Raw genomic sequence first — 17,899 nt, 5'->3', positions numbered from 1 at the left:
CTTCAGGTTTTGGACTGTTACTTGTAGTTGCAGAAAGAAGGCTCTTTGGAATTTGTGATCAGGGCTCTGATCTGAGATTTCACAGAGGCCACATGCAAGGGTTCCTAGAGCAGCTAACACATGCCACCATCATGCACATGGCACACCCGGGCCCTTCCTGCTCTAAATGGGAAATCTGTGCCCAGAGTTAGTACAGCTTTCCATCCATACCCTGCTGAGTTCATACACCCACCCCAGCCTGCCAGTGCCCCATGATGAGCCAGTGAAGAAAATATATCCCCTTGGGCTCATGTGCACAGCTCTGTGCTATCATGATGAAAACTTGGCCATAGAGAAAACAGATATTTGAATGAAATATCTGTTACCCCTAAACACTGGTCATACTGGTCATTGTCTTCACCGTCGTTCTTAACCTTGTCTCAAATATGGATAAGCATCTCACATTACAGGTGCACTGGCTGCACTGTATTTGCAAACTTCCTTATTCCCATGGAAGCAGAACAAGTGGAACAAAGTTGGTCTACTTGAGAAGTAGATTGGCAGAGGGAGTCCCCCAGTTCAGTCACACTTGAAGTTTTGAACTTGCCTTCCCCTGAGATCTGTAAGAATAATGACTACTTCTGATGAACACAACACAGTTCCAAAACCATCTGGAAGCTCCCGGTCCCATCTCTTCTTCTAAAGTTAGGAATATCCTTGTTTCACAGAGGCAATCCCAGACCAAACCCAGCACTCATCATTAGCTTTTCAGGGTTGTGAGGACAGTTGCCACTTCTTTGAGTATACCTGGACATGTGCTATTTCTAGGTACATCTGGGGGACAGCCTTTTACAAGGTATAAGAAGAGTCACAGCTGAAATTGTAGGTTTGCCTATAAAAAGGTTAAAAAGAGCCTGTTACTGCCCAGGGTCAGTGGCTCAGGCTGACCATGTGGAGTGGAGAGAGAGAAGGTACTGACTCTATCTTGACCCTCACTAATTCCCACAAGAGCCTGCTGAAAACATCCTTGTGCTGTGAAGTTGTATCACATGGAATGGCCAGGGCTGACCTGATATCAGAGCTCTGTAGAAATGCTGTGGTCCAGAAAGCACGAGAGCCTGAGTGGCAGGGAAGAGAGATTAGAGACAGGACTGTAAACTCAAACGGGCTTTGGGGATTGTGCAGCCTGTCACGAGCCTGGCTGGCCCTTGTTGATTTCCTAGGTTGCTGTGGGCAGATGATCATCGCTATCATTACTTTGGATGTCAGGACGTTGAGATACACCAGGCAATCTGATGCAACTGGCTTTCCCAGGGCAGAAGCATTTGCCAGGAACGTGGACACGGGGAGAGGGACTGGAACATTGAGTAAACCAGGAAATGGCACTGACCAAGGGACAAAGAGACCACTTTACCCCTCATTTGGGGTTCTAAATTCTCATCAAAGTTTTTTTCCCTCAACTTCAAACCTTTCAAACTTCCCTCAAACTTCAAACTCCCTCAAACTTCAAACCTTGTGGCATTTTCACCAATTGATCAACAACTGCCTTTATCAGGCTCCTTAAATCTCTGCCTCACTGCAAAAAGTGCCGGGGGAATGCTTTTCTCTCCTGGTAATTAGGTGAGGATTCTCACAGCATGGAGGGATCTCACAGAGTAAGGAGATGCCAGCCGCATGCCGAGCCAATATGCCCATAAATGCAAGAGCCAGGTCCTTAATCCAGCCACGAGGAGGGTCAAGGATCCCTGTATACAAGCCAGAGAAGGGATTCTGTACAACTAGAACTGCGTCGCAAACCACCTTCCAGAGCAGCCCCTGGGGAAAAGCAGAGGTCAAAAAGCAGTATGGAAGTGAAAAGGCTTACTTACTGAAAGAAGACTTTGTCCTTGTCCCATATTTGATGTATGAAATGTACCCCTTAGTAACCAGGCCGGTGGCTCCCCGAGCTGGTGAGCCATCAGCCAGCATCATCAAAAGAGACTTTTCAGAGTTCTATGCCAGCAGTACGGCGTCATGGAAAGCACGGGGCTTAGAAGTCAGATGGTTCTCTGATGAACCTGATGACCTCTTGTACTCTCTTCCACTGTAGGCTCTAGAATAAAATGAGCTTCATGCCAAATAAACCTGGAATGTGGATAGATATCTACACAGGGGTCACAACATTAAATTCTACAGGGACAAGGCAGGAATGTCAATGTGTGGGCCTGGCCTATGAGAGAGAAAATAGGAGACTGACATGCACCTAAAGCAAGGAGCTTCAGTTCAGTGCCCATGGTGGTTGCTATGAAGGAATATGCTAGAATCCAAAGACATCCCATTACCCTACTACAGTACATTCTTCTCTTGGGTTTCCTACACTGTGAAGGCTGACGTGCACATCTCTATGGCATGGAAGCAGCCTGTGTGTGACGTCTGGTTCACATTGTTTGCCTTATTATACCCAAAGCACAAATCACAATCGTTTCCCTTTTTAGGTTAAAATAGTTACATTTCATTCATACACCTCTGCCGATCCATTCTTTTTTCTTTCTGTCTTGGGTGCTGTAGTTTGCTCCAAAGTGTTAGCAGTCGAGTCAGAGTAGACTTGGTTCATTTTCTTATCCCATCACCTCCTGAAAGCTGTTCAAATCTACAGTGTGATCATCACCTCCACTTTCCCTTGTGTCTCCTTCTATCCTCACCCTGCCCCATCCTCCCAAATTGTGCAGTTGCTTTGGAAGATACTGTCTCCCCTCCAGACCTCCACCACTGCAGCTTCAACCACGGTCTCAGCAGTATTGTTAAGAGAAATCACCAAAGCCCGGTTGCCTGAGGGTTCCTCATCTGAACTCTAGCTCCTAGTGGGAGAAGTGTAGGCCTAAGCTGATTTCATTCAAGTACATCTCGTATCTTTGACCCTGGTGAGCATTAAGTCAGGTACTTGGAGGGATAACAGCAACTTGGCACCGAAAGAAAGCTCTCTGGTTGAACCCTTGACTGAAGCAGAAACCTATTTTCTGGGTGCTGTTTATTCAGGAGAGGAGTTCAAATGTGGCCTCAGGTTGGCTCAGGAGTTGTGGCTTTGCCCAGGTTTGCAGTTGAAAACTAAAAACAAAATGTAAGGACCCGAAGCCATTTTTCCCAAAGTCTCCAGTAAATGTTGGTGGCTTGACCAGGATTCAGGGGCTGGAGGCTTCTTTGCGGCCAGTCCTGCTCCCTGACCACCAGACCACACAGTCCGTGCTTAACGTGTACTCAGCAAACCTCAAGCTCCAGGCCTGAAGAAACAGATTTTCCAAAAACAGAGCTCTCTTTGTGAACAATTCAGCAAAAATTCACTTTCCAGCTGTGAGCTGGGATTCATGTTGCAAATGTTGGTGTTAATGAAAAACATCCACCTTCTACAGTTTCAGCAACAAGGAAAAAGCACCATGCACGATGTGTTCCTAAGCACTCCCCTCCAAAGCATTTATAAATATGATTTTATTTATGGCATGGGTTGCTAGGGGTTCTGACAGATATTATTATTCCCAATCTTCAGCCCCAGTGAAAGAGTTGGGGCCAAGGAGATGGATGTGAAGGGCCCAAGTTGCCACAGAGCAAAATTACTATCAGTGGTGGACACAAGAATACTGTTCCTTTTCCACAGGATGCACTAAAGATGTTCAACTTTCTGTATTCATATCAGGAACGGTACCTAGCTTAAATCAAATGTTTATCTGTTGAGTCATTAAAAATTTTATTCACATGGCTCTTAGTCCTTCAGACATGAAGAAATTAGGTCTGACAAGGCCAGGGACATTCTACAAAGGATGACAAAATATATTCAATGTTTGGGATGTTTGATGACTTCCCTATATTCCTATTATAGTTCTCACCTTATTAGGAAATCTTTATCACCAATGGTCCTGAGCCAGTGAGATCAGAAAGACTAAACTGCATCCCTCTGTGCTTGCCTCTGGTTGGCTGATTTGTCCTGCTTTAATACATGATTCAGACAAGAAAGAATCAAGCCAAAGCCACAGCATTATGAATGAAATTCTTTGTTTTTAATTTCACACAGTTTAAAATACAATATGAAATCAGGCTACAGTATATAAAAAACTCTCCAGCAAAATGATGTGCCAGCATCAGCTACTAAAATAAACAAACAAAAAACTCCGCCATAAGAATTTTTTTGCATTAAAAAAAAAAAAAAAAAAAAACATCGACACTTACATCGCTACATCTCTAAGCTACCTCAGTTCTGATTTTTAAAAAGCACCTGCTTTTCCTTTTTTTCATTTTGCTTCTAAATTTTCAGCTTTTAAAAAATATAAATTATATGAAAATACAAGTTGGAAAATAGTCAAACACAATATAACATCTTTTTCATCCCTATACTTCTCAGCTTAAAAAAAATGTATTCTTAAAAAAAAGTTCAATAACTGAGGCAGTATTCCTGATAATTTTATTTTAATATATATATTTTATATATGTATATGTATACATATATTTATGGTTCCTTGAAACTTCTTTGGAATGTAGGTAAGAGTTCAACAAATTTATATAGACCCCAACAGAGTAAGCGGCATGCACAGCATGACTAGAAGAGAGAAGGTGTATTTCTCACCATGAAGGTTAGGCAGGTTAATGCTCTAAAACCCAGAGTGTTCATCTCCAAAGTGAGGAAAAGCACATCTGATCTTTGAATGCTACCTCCGATCCCCACGGCCACAAAATCAGGGCTCTACGTAGGGAAGTCCCTCCCCAGAATGAAGAGGGGAACAAAAGTGACGCTGAACCCTAAAGCCAAAACCGACAAAGGTTAAGGCGTCTCTGGGAAAATAAGGGTTTCACCCAGCTAGACCAGATTTGCCCATCCTTCCTCTGAAGTTAACATGTGTTTTTAAAAAGCATAAACGCAACATTTCCAGTGTATAAACCACCCACCACTCTTCCTGGGATGGCCTCTGGCCTTTGGACAAAGGAGAAAAAACATCTGGCCAGATCGACAAAGCTGTCTTAATTAATACACTATCTACAAATCCTGAAAATGGTGGACCTAGAGAGAAAGGGAATTTTAGCAAACAAGCGGGCGGAGGAGCACTAGGAGGCACTTTCTTATATCTTATCTGCTAGAGGAACTGCAGGAGTTACACTCACAGAAGGAGAGCTTCCAACATAAATTTAACAGGAATGGTGGATGCTTTGAGAAAGTGATTTTATGCCTGGTTGCAAACAGCAAGCAATAACTGATACCCGGCCTTGATTCTACTCTTACCCATTATTGAAATGTGGAAAGGCTTACCTAGAAATCTCAGGTATTATTTCAGCTGCAGTTTTGCATGTCTGCAAACACACACACACACAACATTCACACACATGCACACATTCACACACACCTTTTGCCAGTGCCTAACAAAAATCACATAATCTAAGAGAAAACAATGTAGTCCAAACAGTTCCACCCAACACTCCCTGAGCAGCTCCTAAAATATTTTAAGAGCTTCATTAAGGCACCTGCATCCAAAAGATCAAAATAACACAGCTGGGATAATTCTGCCTTCGCTTTCCATATGGATGCTCCAATTCATCAGTATGGGTACACTCATGAATCACAGAGCTATGTTCCTGATAATTCTGCGTCTGCAAGAGGATCTGGGAGTAAACAACAATCAATTTTCTTAAAGATACACTAGAAAGTAGTTAGTACTTCCAATTTCTCATCCAAATCCCCAAAAGGGCCAGCCCTGAGAAGCTTACCTGAAATATGTCTTTCCTTCTCTCACGGAAGTCCAAAAAAGCCACCCCTCCTCCTCGTACTTTCGACGGGGCAACTATAGAGTGAGGGAGTTTCTAATTCTATTAGGCACTTTTCCTCACGAGTTAGATGTTGACTTTTCCCCCAAAACTCCATTTTCAGATTCCCCCTCACAACCAGCAGAAAGATGACTATCTTGCTTGACTATGTTTGTATTTAAACATTGGGGAAACTAAAAATCTGTTCAAATCTCATGGACAACCTTATTCTCTTCACTGAACCTCCTTCCTTTGTTTCCTTTGCCTTCAAGTCATTCGTCTCTTCTGGAATTAACCTTTACTTACCCTGTGCCAAGACATCAGACCCAAGTATGAGGCCCTAGCATCACCTGTGCCATTCATTTTGCATACACAGTCTCACCTGACATCCTACCGGACTAATTTAAATTCTTCAAAGGAAAGCCTTGCACTTCTCTTCCAAAGACAGCCAAGTCACATTTTATTGAAATGCTCTCTTAATTTCCATCACTTCTAAAACTCAGCAAGGCTAAACTCTTCAACTTAGGTCAAGTCTCAAGTTACTCTTTCACTCACCAATCAGAAAGCCATACATTTCTCTCTACTGAATAATAGAGCTGGGGGTGAGGGGTGCAAAAAATGGATGATTCTTGGAAAATAAGACATAAAAGAAAAATTACAGAGTGTTAGTTTAGAACGACATGCGTTCAGGACTTATTTCTTAAGACCTGAGGGGTAATGCCCATGCATACAGCTTTTATTCCAAGTCATCTATGCTACAGATATAGGACTAAGAAAGAACCAAGTCAATCTTCCTCCTTCGATCTCCTTTCCATGACTTCAACAGTGCTCCTACGTTTACTGTGGTCCAAAACCAGGGATGCAAAATACATTCAGTTCAAAGACTTAATGCTTCTTAGCTCAACATTAAGTCCAAACCCCGAGAATCCACTAATAACAAGTAAGTAAAGGGATGTACTAATATTTTCTTAATTGTAGATGACATTCACACACATAATTCCCCTGTACCCAAATCAGCATTAATTGTCCTTCTTATATAAGTCCCATGAATTTGGGATCCCTGATCTCAGTGAGAGCGTTTTGCTTTTCCAATGGGGTCTATATAAACAGTTTTCTTTCACTGTGACAGAATCCTCAGCCGGCAAATAAAAACAAACTTACATGATATTGCAATACTGAGACCACCTTAGAGCTTAAGACGATTTTTAAGAAAAAAAAAATACTGGCACAAAATTTAATAAAATAAATTGTAACACAACAATGGTTTTGGCCCCTCCCCACTGAAGTCCATCTTTGTTTCAAAACTAGAGTGATAGGTAAATAGTTCTCAGCTTTTAGTGCATCCCCCCCAAAAACGTGTTTCATCCCACCCACCTCTTTTTTGCCCTCCCAGACCTAAAAACAAAAGCAAATTAATTGCCTTACATCAGTTTCATGAGTTCTGACGTGACAATGTCTCTTGCTAATGGGTCCACAACTCAAGACACTTTTTCATGGGTGATTTTTTTAAATGATTGGACACATTAGTCTTCTTTCTCTCTTAAGCCACAGCCTTCAGGCTTCTGAGAAGACCCTTCTCCCTCTCCTGAAAATTTGCTCAAGAATTTCTGGTCCCACCCACCCCACAAGTCCTGGCTTTCCTTTTCCAACTGCACACAATTGATTACAGCTGCAACTGACTTAGCTCCCACCCCTGAAGGTAAAAAATGAGTTCTGGAAAATAAAAAATAGAATAACAATTAAAAATTCAGAGTCCAACCAACACGGCTGTCCTTGGAAGGTCTCAGCAGGGTTTCCCTAGCCCCTTCAGTGCCATCACTCATCAGCATCTGGCTTGACGTCCAGCATGGCGTGCAGCTCCTCAGGGGTGTACCCCAGCAGGCTCTGCAGGTCACACACAAAGCGGTACACGTAGCGTTTCCCCGCTGTCTTGTGGATGATGTTTTTGTCGTAATAGTAGCGTAGGCCACGGCTCAGTTTCTCATAATTCATCTTAGGTTTGTTTTTCCTCTTTCCCCATCTCCTGGCCACCTGAAATTTAGAAAGAAAAATAAAGGAGGAGTAGGCAAAAATCTACAAGATAGACCAAATATATATGTTTGTATGCCTATGCTATACCCCATTCACGGTGACCCATGATGCGCCAGTAAGATGATTTGAGATTCACGTACATATAGAAAAAAATTTTCTGGCCTATCGCTTCTGAATTCCATTTTTCATGGGTTGGGCAGGGATGGGAGTCACAACTGATTCTTTAAGTTGATGAAAACACAGTGACCCTGAACTTCTGTGGAATAGGATTAAATATTTGACTTTAAAAAATAAATGAAAAGCCACACTATATGCTTTCGTCTTTCCCCATATTATTAGTAAAATCTCCTTGCTTTGCAAGCACGAAATCTAACAGGCAAGTGTGAAGTGGAGGAGCCGAGCTGCAATCATACCTGCCTTTCATCAACAGGAAGTGTTTTTTTCCATACCAGGGCACAAAGATTTTCTCATGTCTGCCAGAACAAAGATGTTGTCTCTCGTGTTCATTGATTTTTATCCTCAGAATTGGGCATGGCACAGAACCACCACTCCATAAACATGTGTGTAATGAAATAAGAAACTAATGAGCCAATCTCCCAAGGCCTCTTGAACTGTCTAGCCCCTTTCACACTCACAGAGCCACGGGGCTAGGAAGAGGCTAAGTCGCAGGAGGCAGCTCTGTGGGTGATAACTGACCTACTGCCAGGCACATTAGTGCCTCCTATCAGCTAATCCTGTAAGACAAATAGGTAACACAGATATTTTCTCTATTTTCCAAATAATGAAAATGGGGCTCAGACAGGCTACCTAGCTTGCTCTGGGAGTGGCAAGTGGCACAGCTGGGAATCACAGTCCCTGGAAAATGGCATTCAGGTCCACACCACCCCTTCCAGGGGGTTTCCTCTCATCCTTCCTCAGCACAGTACTCGCAAGCCCCTCCTTCCTTACCTCATCTGGGTCAGAAAGTTTGAATTCCCAGCCATCTCCTGTCCAGCTGATAAAAGACTGACAGGATTTATCAGTGAGTAATTCCAGAAGAAACTGCCACAGCTGGATTGGTCCACTGCCTAGAAACACAAGCCATTGTGGATCATTACACCAGATACGCAGCACTCTACGCAGCTAATCCCCGCACACACGGCACTCCCACATCCCTCTTCTCTCAGCCCATCCAGCCAGGAGAAAAGGAGGGCAACAGACAGTGCACATGTCAGAGGAAGCGCTATGAGCTCGAACAGATAGAAAAGACAAAAGCCTCCTATAAAACAAAAGCATGGAAGAAAATGTGTCGAGTGCCTTAGTTTGATTAACTTAAGGATCGGTTCATTTTTATTGCTAAGCAAATTCTAGAAAGAGAATACTGTGCCTATCCTCTGGGATATTCTAAGGTAGCATAATCTTTTACACTTTCAAAAACTAAGTCGTTATTTTTGCCTTCAGAAGTAAGAAACATATTAACGAAGGAATGAATGTCTTTGCCAGTTCTGAGCAGAAGTTATGGCTCATAAGCACTGCTCTCTAGTAGGCAGACTATGGCCCCTGCTTTGTGAGGAAGAAGGATCACTATCCTGGGGCCCTCTCACAAGGAAATAGATGTTAAATATCTGCTCAGTCATAATATTTCTCTCCACTGCCACCACCCTCCCTTCCAGTCCGCTTACAGGAAAGCACCCAAACTAAGAAAAAAAAAAGCATCATTACAATTTGAGGGATTAACTTTCCACCCAGGAAATCCTCAGAGGTCAGATGAGGACTGTCTCAGAAATTCTACATAGGTGCAGTATATTCTAAATTACACATGCGCGCGTGCGCGCACACACACACACACTTTTCTGTCTTAGCCATCAATACCCTGACAGTCAATTTATTCTATGCTAAAGGTTTATATCACACCGATTTCCATTCAGGACAATTTTCTCATTTGAAATGAAAATGCCACCAGGGATTCTTAATTTACAGGTGTAGGTAGAGAGACAAATAGGGGTTCAAAAGTCCGTGCTACTTGTTACATGTCTACACTGTCCCTTATAACATAAACTGGGCAGAGCGGGACTGGGAAAGAACCAGTGCACATCTCTGGATATAGCCCAGGAAGCCCCAGCTCATACGGGAAAGCTTTGCTCACTAAGGCTCTAATGTTTCACCGGAGTTGCAAATGTGTCTGATCCAAAGTAAACTGAGATTTAACAGGAAACAAACTTTAGGTTCCCTCTCAATCTAAAAAAGAAATTGCCTTCATAATCTATAAGGGTAATGTCTTGTTGAATCTCGTATTTGTACAAGACATGTTCACATGCATCATTGTGCTTGCTCCTAAAATCCACACCCAACCCTCTGCTGTAAGGGGAGGCACAAGTGGTCTTTCGGCTTCCTTTCTGTTGGCGCAGAAAAGGTGCTCAGCAAAGTACTGCGACTTTGCTCCGAGCCACAGTTAGCGAAATGATGGTGCTGGGTCTAGTACCCAGGCCGTTAGACTCAAAGGACCAGGGCAACGTCCAGTGAAGTAAAGAAACAGCTACTGACGCGAGCTATCATCGCACAGCCAAAGGAAGTCCTCCTCCAGTAACAACTTCCTAATGGTGGTTTCCAAGTCTCCTCCTCAGCACTTGCCATGCTAAATATGAAAACATGGAATAGCTCTACCTCCTCTTTCTGAGAATGGACCATTCGCTCTTTAAAAGCATCTTGCAAGAAATACCTTACATGTATTCCAGAATAAAATGACTCAGTGAATGCCTACAAAATAAAGGAACATTCGAACAACAGCTCAGAGGGCTGCACTGGTAAAGCCCTAGCTTCCTCTGTTTCTACTTTCATTCAATAAAAACCATTTTGTATTCAACTCAGGGACATTTGCAGGTTTCTTGGGAGTTGCCTAAAGGCGTGAGCTACTCATTCTCTGCCTGGGTTCACAAAACTAACCGTGACATTCTCAGAGGAACCCACTGAGAAGCCATCCTAACAGACACAAAGAGGTAAAACAGTAAATCGCTTTCAAGAAATGCAGCTGCCAGAGCCCTGGTCACAGAATAGGTTTCTTGGAGAAACTCACAATAACTATAGAGACTGAAGACAGACATGAAGAAAAGCCACCTACCCCAAAGCTATGTAAAAGAAGCCCTGGAGGAGAGGGGTTTGCTTTAGACCCTGACCGAGAAAAACTAAGGAGTACTATGATTGATGGGGCACCCACTACGCTGTAGACACTGTGACACCCTACACTCGTTTCCTTCATTCCCCCCAATAATTCTGTGGGGTGGATGCAACTGTTGTGCTATTTGTTTCTACCGCTTCACAGCAGAGAAAACTGACGCACTGCGAGGCCATTTAGATCAGCAGTGGAGCAGCCAGGACTAGAACCCAGGCAACCTGGTCCCAGATTCTTCATCTCAATGCTACCGTTGCCCCCCTGGACACGACAAGACCAAAGGCCTGGCATCTAAACTGCCTGACTGAGTGCAGTGTTCCAAGGGACAAGGGGACCTGACTTTAAAAACTCTCTCCCCGACTTCTCATAGCAGTTGCAGGACATGGGATAGCCAGTGGTTCTCCCAGTCATCTGACCACCAGTGGCTGTGCCAGGCCCCGCCACTGCCTCCACCTCCACAGGTGATGTTTCCAGCATCCTCTTGTGGTAGCCGTTATGTTATGTTACTTCATTGTTTCTTCTTCCCGGTGTTCACCTTAGCCTCTCTTCCACTATCTGAAAATCTCTTTGGGGCACGGGGTCTCACGACACCAAGCCGAGGAAAAGGATAGAAAGATCGAGATCCTTCCACCAGATGAGTCTTTGGCGGGGAACGGTCAGCACATCTGCCCATGCTGGAAAACAGGGCCCAGGAGCGCACTGCAGTCTCCTGCCCTTGGGACTTGGTAGCCACAATGCAGAGAGGGGACCTTCGATTCCCGTGGTTTGCACCAGCTCCCAGAGGAGGAACCTCTGACGGAATGGTTAGTTTTCCTTTTCTACCAGTGCATTTTCCAAATTGAAATGTCAAGCAGTCATAGGCTGTAGATGCCCCGCCCTGCCCTTTCTCTGTGATGTCAGCGTATAGGACCCAGTGCGTCTGGGACAGAGTGAGTACTCGCCGGAGGACTTTTGTCCTCATTGTGACTTTTCCTTTGTTCAAAATGAATGAAAAAAAAATTAAATTCAGGCTCTAGAAGCCCAAGTCCTAGCTGCAGAGCTCTCTAACTCTTGTTTTCTGTTTACACCCAAGGAAAGAGGGAGGATAGACAGGAAAAGCAGATACCTAAAGAAATAATGGGACTATGAATGGGAAAAAATCTCTCCCATTGGCTTCACAATAGGAGACAGTCAACGTAACAGAGATGTCAGCTCCAGGCTCCTTCCCCGATTCCTGCAGAGAAACCCCACAGGCAAACTCCAGCCTCACTGGTACACACAGGGCTCGCTCTTCAGAAAGCCCACATTTTCGTACCACGTGAGAGGAGTTCATGATGGCCACTGAAGCTTCCTCTCTAGCACCTTTGGCTGACTCCTAAACTGCCTTTTGTTGTGGGAATCAACAGGACTAGGAAAGACATGGAAATGTTCTTCCAGCCAGAAACACTGGGCCAGGGTGGGCTCAGGTCCTGGCTGGGCCAATGGATAGGCTAACACAGGAGCCTGTTTCCACAGCAATACATCACCCTCACTTCAAGTCTGGGAGGGGACTTCAGGGCCACTTGGAAACCCAAAGCTCAGAGGCAGCTCTGGGGTTGGAAGGCACACTGGCTACACAGATCCGCCGGCGACACCCACATCCAGGCCCATCAGAAGTTCTTACACCTAAAACTGGTGTAGACAATGAATGAGTCCAGCACTCCCAGTTACGACTCTTCTAGAGGGTGATTCTGTGCTGCTTAGCAGAGGTCTGCCCAAACCCACAGGGCTCCGGGGCCCCATCCCTTGCCCTTGCTCCAAGTTTATATCCTAAACTTGTAAAGCCTCTTCCTCCATTCTCCCTGCAACTCCCCCTCATCCCTGTGCCCAGTCCCTTCCACCTACCCAAATAGACTGTGGTCCCAGTGACCTTTGTCCCCCAGAGCAGAAAACGGTACTAAGAATAGCGCCAGTCATGGGAAGGGGAGCTCACATGTTCAATGTGACTCACAATGGTATCCCTGTCTGGGATCGCCAAGGCAGTCAACAGCACCCTTCACGATGCTGCCTGGGAGTGTCACACATCAGGAATCCAGTGGCATCACTGGGAAAGTATGCTTCTCAAGTCGAAGCTCTGAGCCACAACAACAGAGGGGTCCCTGTTAGAAGGAGGTCTCTTTCCAGAACCATGCGGGCGGGAGAGCACCACACACACACTCCACACACCCATCTCCCATGGCACGGAGCCTCCACACCCCCTGCCGTCTGCTCCCTCTCCACCCTCCCTCTCAGGCGGCTGCAGGGGAATTTCCTTCTACTACTTTGTTCTTCTCAGTCTCTGGAGAAGAGGACAGTTCTTACTACACACTGACAGGCCTGATTTGAAGAACATGGTACAAGCTCAGAAGAAGAAATACCAGGTGGGAACTTGGAGAGCTCCTAAGCCTACAAAGCAAATCACACCAAGGATGTTCACCCCCTAAAGGGATCCCCAAGGCTCCTCAAATCTAAGGCAACAATCTCACTTTTTTAAAAAACATAAAGCTTCAAGTAAATTCCTGCTCATTTGGGTCATAGTTCCTTGTCTGGGAGTTGCAAGGCCCATTATCTGTCTCAATGAGGAGCTGGTTATTAAAAATCCCCTGCTATTCTGGTCCCTTGCCCTGAGGCTAAGAACTGAGCAGTATAAATACATATATATCAGTGGGCTAGGACAATGCGTTAGTAACATGCTCTTGATGGAAATCCCTTCCATTTGCCAATGTGTCAGTATCCTTCTTCTCATTTTCCAGGTCTGGGAGTTGCCTGCCTGTGACAAGGACAGCCTCACAGCAAGTGATGAGGGTCAGGTTGAACTTCACTTTTTCCTTCTACTCCTTCCTCATTTCCATTTCAACCACAAGTTCTCACTCTTGTCACCTGTGCTCTGCTGAGAGGCGAACACAGGAGCTTTCTTCCAAACAGATGGAGGTCAACGCTGGGTGGGCACTTCCCAGGCAGTCTCCTCATGTCTGCATTGTACATGGCTTACACCAAGATCACCCCAGTGGTTTGGTCTCTGTCCATTTCTCCCATCACTGGAATATACGCGCTAAGGACAAGGACTTTGTTTTTTCACTGCTTCAACCCAAAGCCTAGAATGGTGCCTCACCAACAAACACCAACAAACACCAACAAACACTAACAAACAAAAAATTATTTGCTGTTGAATGACTCCGGTGTCATTTGACATGTTCTCCTTGGGAACACAGACTGTATCTTATTGAGCCACATATCCTCAATGCCAGGTATGACAGCTTGTCTTCAGCAGGTACTCAATAAAGATTTTCTAAATTACACGACTGAAACAAACCTCCTCTGAAGAAAGGTGTAAGGATTAGAAAGGCCGCTCAAATGGCTTCTCTCTATTAAACTATATTTGGGGCCAAACAATATGGGTGACCCTCAGACTGCATTTCATCAACGTGTTCCCAAAAATGAAAACGACCACCTGTCCTTTGGGAGTTAATTTGCTACTTTAAGAAGCTAATCCCTTTAGCTCTATTCTAAAAGTCAAATCAAATACTTCAGTGTGGGCAGGACACCACACTTATTTTAACCTATGAAACTCTCATGGTTGGTCACCCTTGCAATAGGGCTGACTCTGCCCTGATAGCACACATCTGGCAGGTGGCCCTAAAACAGAGGAACAGGCCTGGCTGGCCCCTCCCTTCCAGCCAGGTGTCTCTACCCACAGCCAAACGATGATGGCAAAAACAGAACATTCGAATCCAGAAATGACCCATCTGTTCACAAGTGTATCAACCTGCCTTTCATGCTACCACAGGAGGACGCACCTCTGAGGGTGGGGTGGATGACTCCCCATTCCAAGCATCACCCCTTTCTGTCAACCCTCTTCTAAATCACCATTCAGAAAGGTCCCCAAATCTCCTGATTTCCATTAAGTTTAAGGACAAAACAGAAAATATCCTGACAGTTTCTTGCCCTCTGGACCAAGCTCAACCTGAAGCTGCACAAAGTCTTGTTGCCTGAGGATGAGTAACTCAAGAAACTGTACTGCTGGACTGACTGGCGATCAAGACACTGGGGAAATTATTTGAAGAAGAGTAAGGGTCAGGAGTGCTTGATATTTTGGCCGAGTTCTCTGCCTCTCATTTCTTCTGAGTTGTACATTTCCTTTGCCCCACCCTGACCCAATCTTATCTCATCTCTAACACACTCCATGTATAACACATTCTATAACTGGCCAATACGGCCTTGGTTTAAAGACTCACTATGTGTCAATATATTCTATAAACATGTTCCTGTATCAATGGCTAGTAACTCAAGGGCAGTGATCGGGAATATAACTTCCAGTAATTCAACTCAAACAACAAAGAACATTCTGACAGGTGTTTGGAAAGCAGACTTGCTGAACACAATGATGAACAACAACTTTATAAACTTGTATTTGTTGCTGAGATAGCCAGTATCTAACCATGAAAAAGAGTAAGAAAACAGTTCTCAAATCAATTAAAACCAGTCTTTGACTGCCGAGTTCATGTCTCTTGCATGTTAGATCAAAAACGAAAGAAGGAAGAGTGTCAAAAACATTAAAAATAAAAGCCATTTTACATGTCAGGCAGTGAAGTACTGAGTGATGACGGCATCCTATAAAATTAAAATATCTGATGCCTGTGGGAAAGCCCCGGGTAGGGAGTTAAGGGTACAAGGCTTCCATATCAGTTCTTCCCTGAATCACCCTGCAATCTTATGCAACTCATTTAATCTCTCTGGGCTTTACTTTTTCCTTCCCTAAAATGGAAATAGTAATCTCTGCTTCTCTTTACTTTATAAAAATGTAAATTAAGTCCTTATTACAAAAATCTACGTATATACATATATATATAGACAGAGAGAGAGAGAAAGAGACTTAAAGAGGAGAACAATTTAGGAGCAATTGAATATACAATAATGGAATTACACAGAAGAACGAAACAACAGAAAATATATTTTTAAAAACTATTTTCAGTAAAAGACAAGAGAGAAAAAAGATGCCTTTAAAAAAATGTAAAAGCACTAGAAAAAATCTTATTAGACTTCCAACGATTAAATTGGCCTTTTGTATGGCAACTTTGAACAAGTAGAAAGTTGGAGGTTAAGGAAAAAAAGTTAAAGTATACAAATGTAAAAATTTTTAATATTTTAAATGAGAATAACCATTTAGGACTTTTTTAAGTTAGGAAAGACTCTGAAATCCTTGTTCCTATGTTAAAAGTACATATGCACAAAAAGAGATAGCAGATGCAAACTGCTTTGCAAGTGAAAGTATCACAGGCATATATGGTTTAGGGAAATCTTGGCCACAGATGCACTTAGATCCTCTTTTCCCGATGCACCTTTTTCCTTAGTCATTCATGTCCCTCACCAAGTATTCGTCACCTAATTATTATACAGAGGTCACCTAGAGCAAGTTCAGCACCGTTCCCCACAAATGTCAATAGTTGGGGCCCAAAGAGACGGGTCCCACCAGCATTAACTGGGGTTCAAGCAGAACCTCTTGTCCAGTCATCAGTGCCCAAGACAGGCTTGACAGCAAGACCAGGTGGCTGGCAACTGGCCAGTGGAGTCCTCTCACCTGGAACAGGGTTAAGCGAGGCTTATTTGGCCAGTCTGACTTGGGTCTGAGAACAAGACAGTTACGCATTTTTAGGGTATGAGGGAAAGACCTTTGTTTTTGCTCTGGCTCTGCACACCTGCAAGTGCTCAAGTACACATGTGTGGGGGCGGCAGCAGGAGAAAGGGGACTGTTCTTCTCTTAAAGGGGCAGTCTCTATTCAAATGCAACCACCTTTCTTCTAAACCCACCGGTAACTCTGTCTAACACATTCAAGCTAACACTCAGACGCAAACTTGGACAGTGAGCCAGTGAAGCTCAAGTCAGGAAGTGGGTTTCTTTATAGCTCTTTCCTCCTGATGTCTTCTAGGTAACCGGTTCTTTTAAGAAGTCACCAGAGATGGGTTAGGTTTGGATTTGGGGGACGGGGATAAGAACTTTGTTATAAACCAAAGAAATGGTTTTTCCAGTCACTATAAATGCACAAAGAAAAATCTTCCTAAGTATGTAGGTAACGAGAAGAAAGAAAGGTATGTTCACTGATCAGGGTTAGAAAACAGAACTTTAGAAGTCTGAAGACTGTAGTCTTTTCTCAGTAGGATTCTCAACTTGATCTCTGGAATTTATTTTATCCTAGGGGTTAAGTTTTCCCTGCATGTCAAGAATGAGAGAAATCACTCGCTAGGCGTATTAGAATTCTTGGAAGGTAGTTGAACTAGATCCTAAGGGATCATTTGCACACCGAATTTTGTAAGCATTTATCCAGCATATAATCTCTGAACACTCCTCAAATGTAGCCAGTGTGTGCTGAATAGCAAAACACAGTATTAACAACAGCATGGAGGTAGCAGAACAAATACTTTTTGTTTCACCATAATGTGATGAGCTGAAAGTGTCCTACCTACGCCTTTAAAGAAAAAAGAACAGAGAGCCTAGCCTTGAGAGGCCTCCAGAAGAAACTCCACCGCCTCGGCTCTGAATGTCAAACACCTCCACAGACCTGTGCCCTGACAGCATCTCCAACAAAGCAAGTCCCATCCTTGTTTCAGAGTTTAAACTTTCACGTTCAATCACTCTAGGAGAACTTTCACTCTCATTATCTCTCAGGGAGAGGTGAGTCACACAAAAGACAATACAGTTTAGGGAGTTACAGTCAACAACATGCCTTGAACTCAGAAGCCCATCACGGGCCACTGAGAGTGTCGGGACACATGGTCTTGAGTCCTGCCACATGGAAAAGCTGGGCTGGTCTCAACAAGCCACATTTATAGGTCAGGTCCCTGCGGCTGTCTACTCAGATCTCCTGCTTCAAGGAACATGATTGACTGGCTCTACCATGTCCACACAGCACCACCATTCCCGGGGGCTGCTCCAGCCAGGGACAGAGCATGGTCAGGGTATACAGGTCCACTTCCGGGAGACACAGA

The 17,899-nt window shown here is 44.0% G+C and overlaps 1 protein-coding gene across 4 annotated transcripts in view; it reads right to left on the bottom strand.

The window, feature by feature from the left end:
- Nucleotides 1-3,985: 3,985 nt before the first annotated feature.
- ETS1 (ETS proto-oncogene 1, transcription factor) overlaps nucleotides 3,986-17,899 on the bottom strand; it is a 63,285-nt gene continuing 49,371 nt past the window's right edge. For all 4 annotated transcript variants that reach the window (XM_010353028.2, XM_030918417.1, XM_030918415.1 and 1 more), the window contains 2 exons: nucleotides 8,719-8,837; nucleotides 3,986-7,770 (listed from right to left, as the gene is read on the bottom strand). In XM_010353028.2, coding sequence (XP_010351330.1) covers nucleotides 7,555-7,770; nucleotides 8,719-8,837 — 335 coding nt within the window. In that variant the 3' untranslated portion in view covers nucleotides 3,986-7,554. The remainder of the gene's footprint in view (nucleotides 7,771-8,718; nucleotides 8,838-17,899) is intronic.

The sequence above is a fragment of the Rhinopithecus roxellana genome, chromosome 15, assembly GCF_007565055.1.
Source record: "Rhinopithecus roxellana isolate Shanxi Qingling chromosome 15, ASM756505v1, whole genome shotgun sequence".
Classification (NCBI taxonomy): domain Eukaryota; kingdom Metazoa; phylum Chordata; class Mammalia; order Primates; family Cercopithecidae; genus Rhinopithecus; species Rhinopithecus roxellana.
The sequence above is the reverse complement of the archived record's forward strand: the minus strand, read 5'-3'. Positions and strand labels throughout refer to the sequence as shown.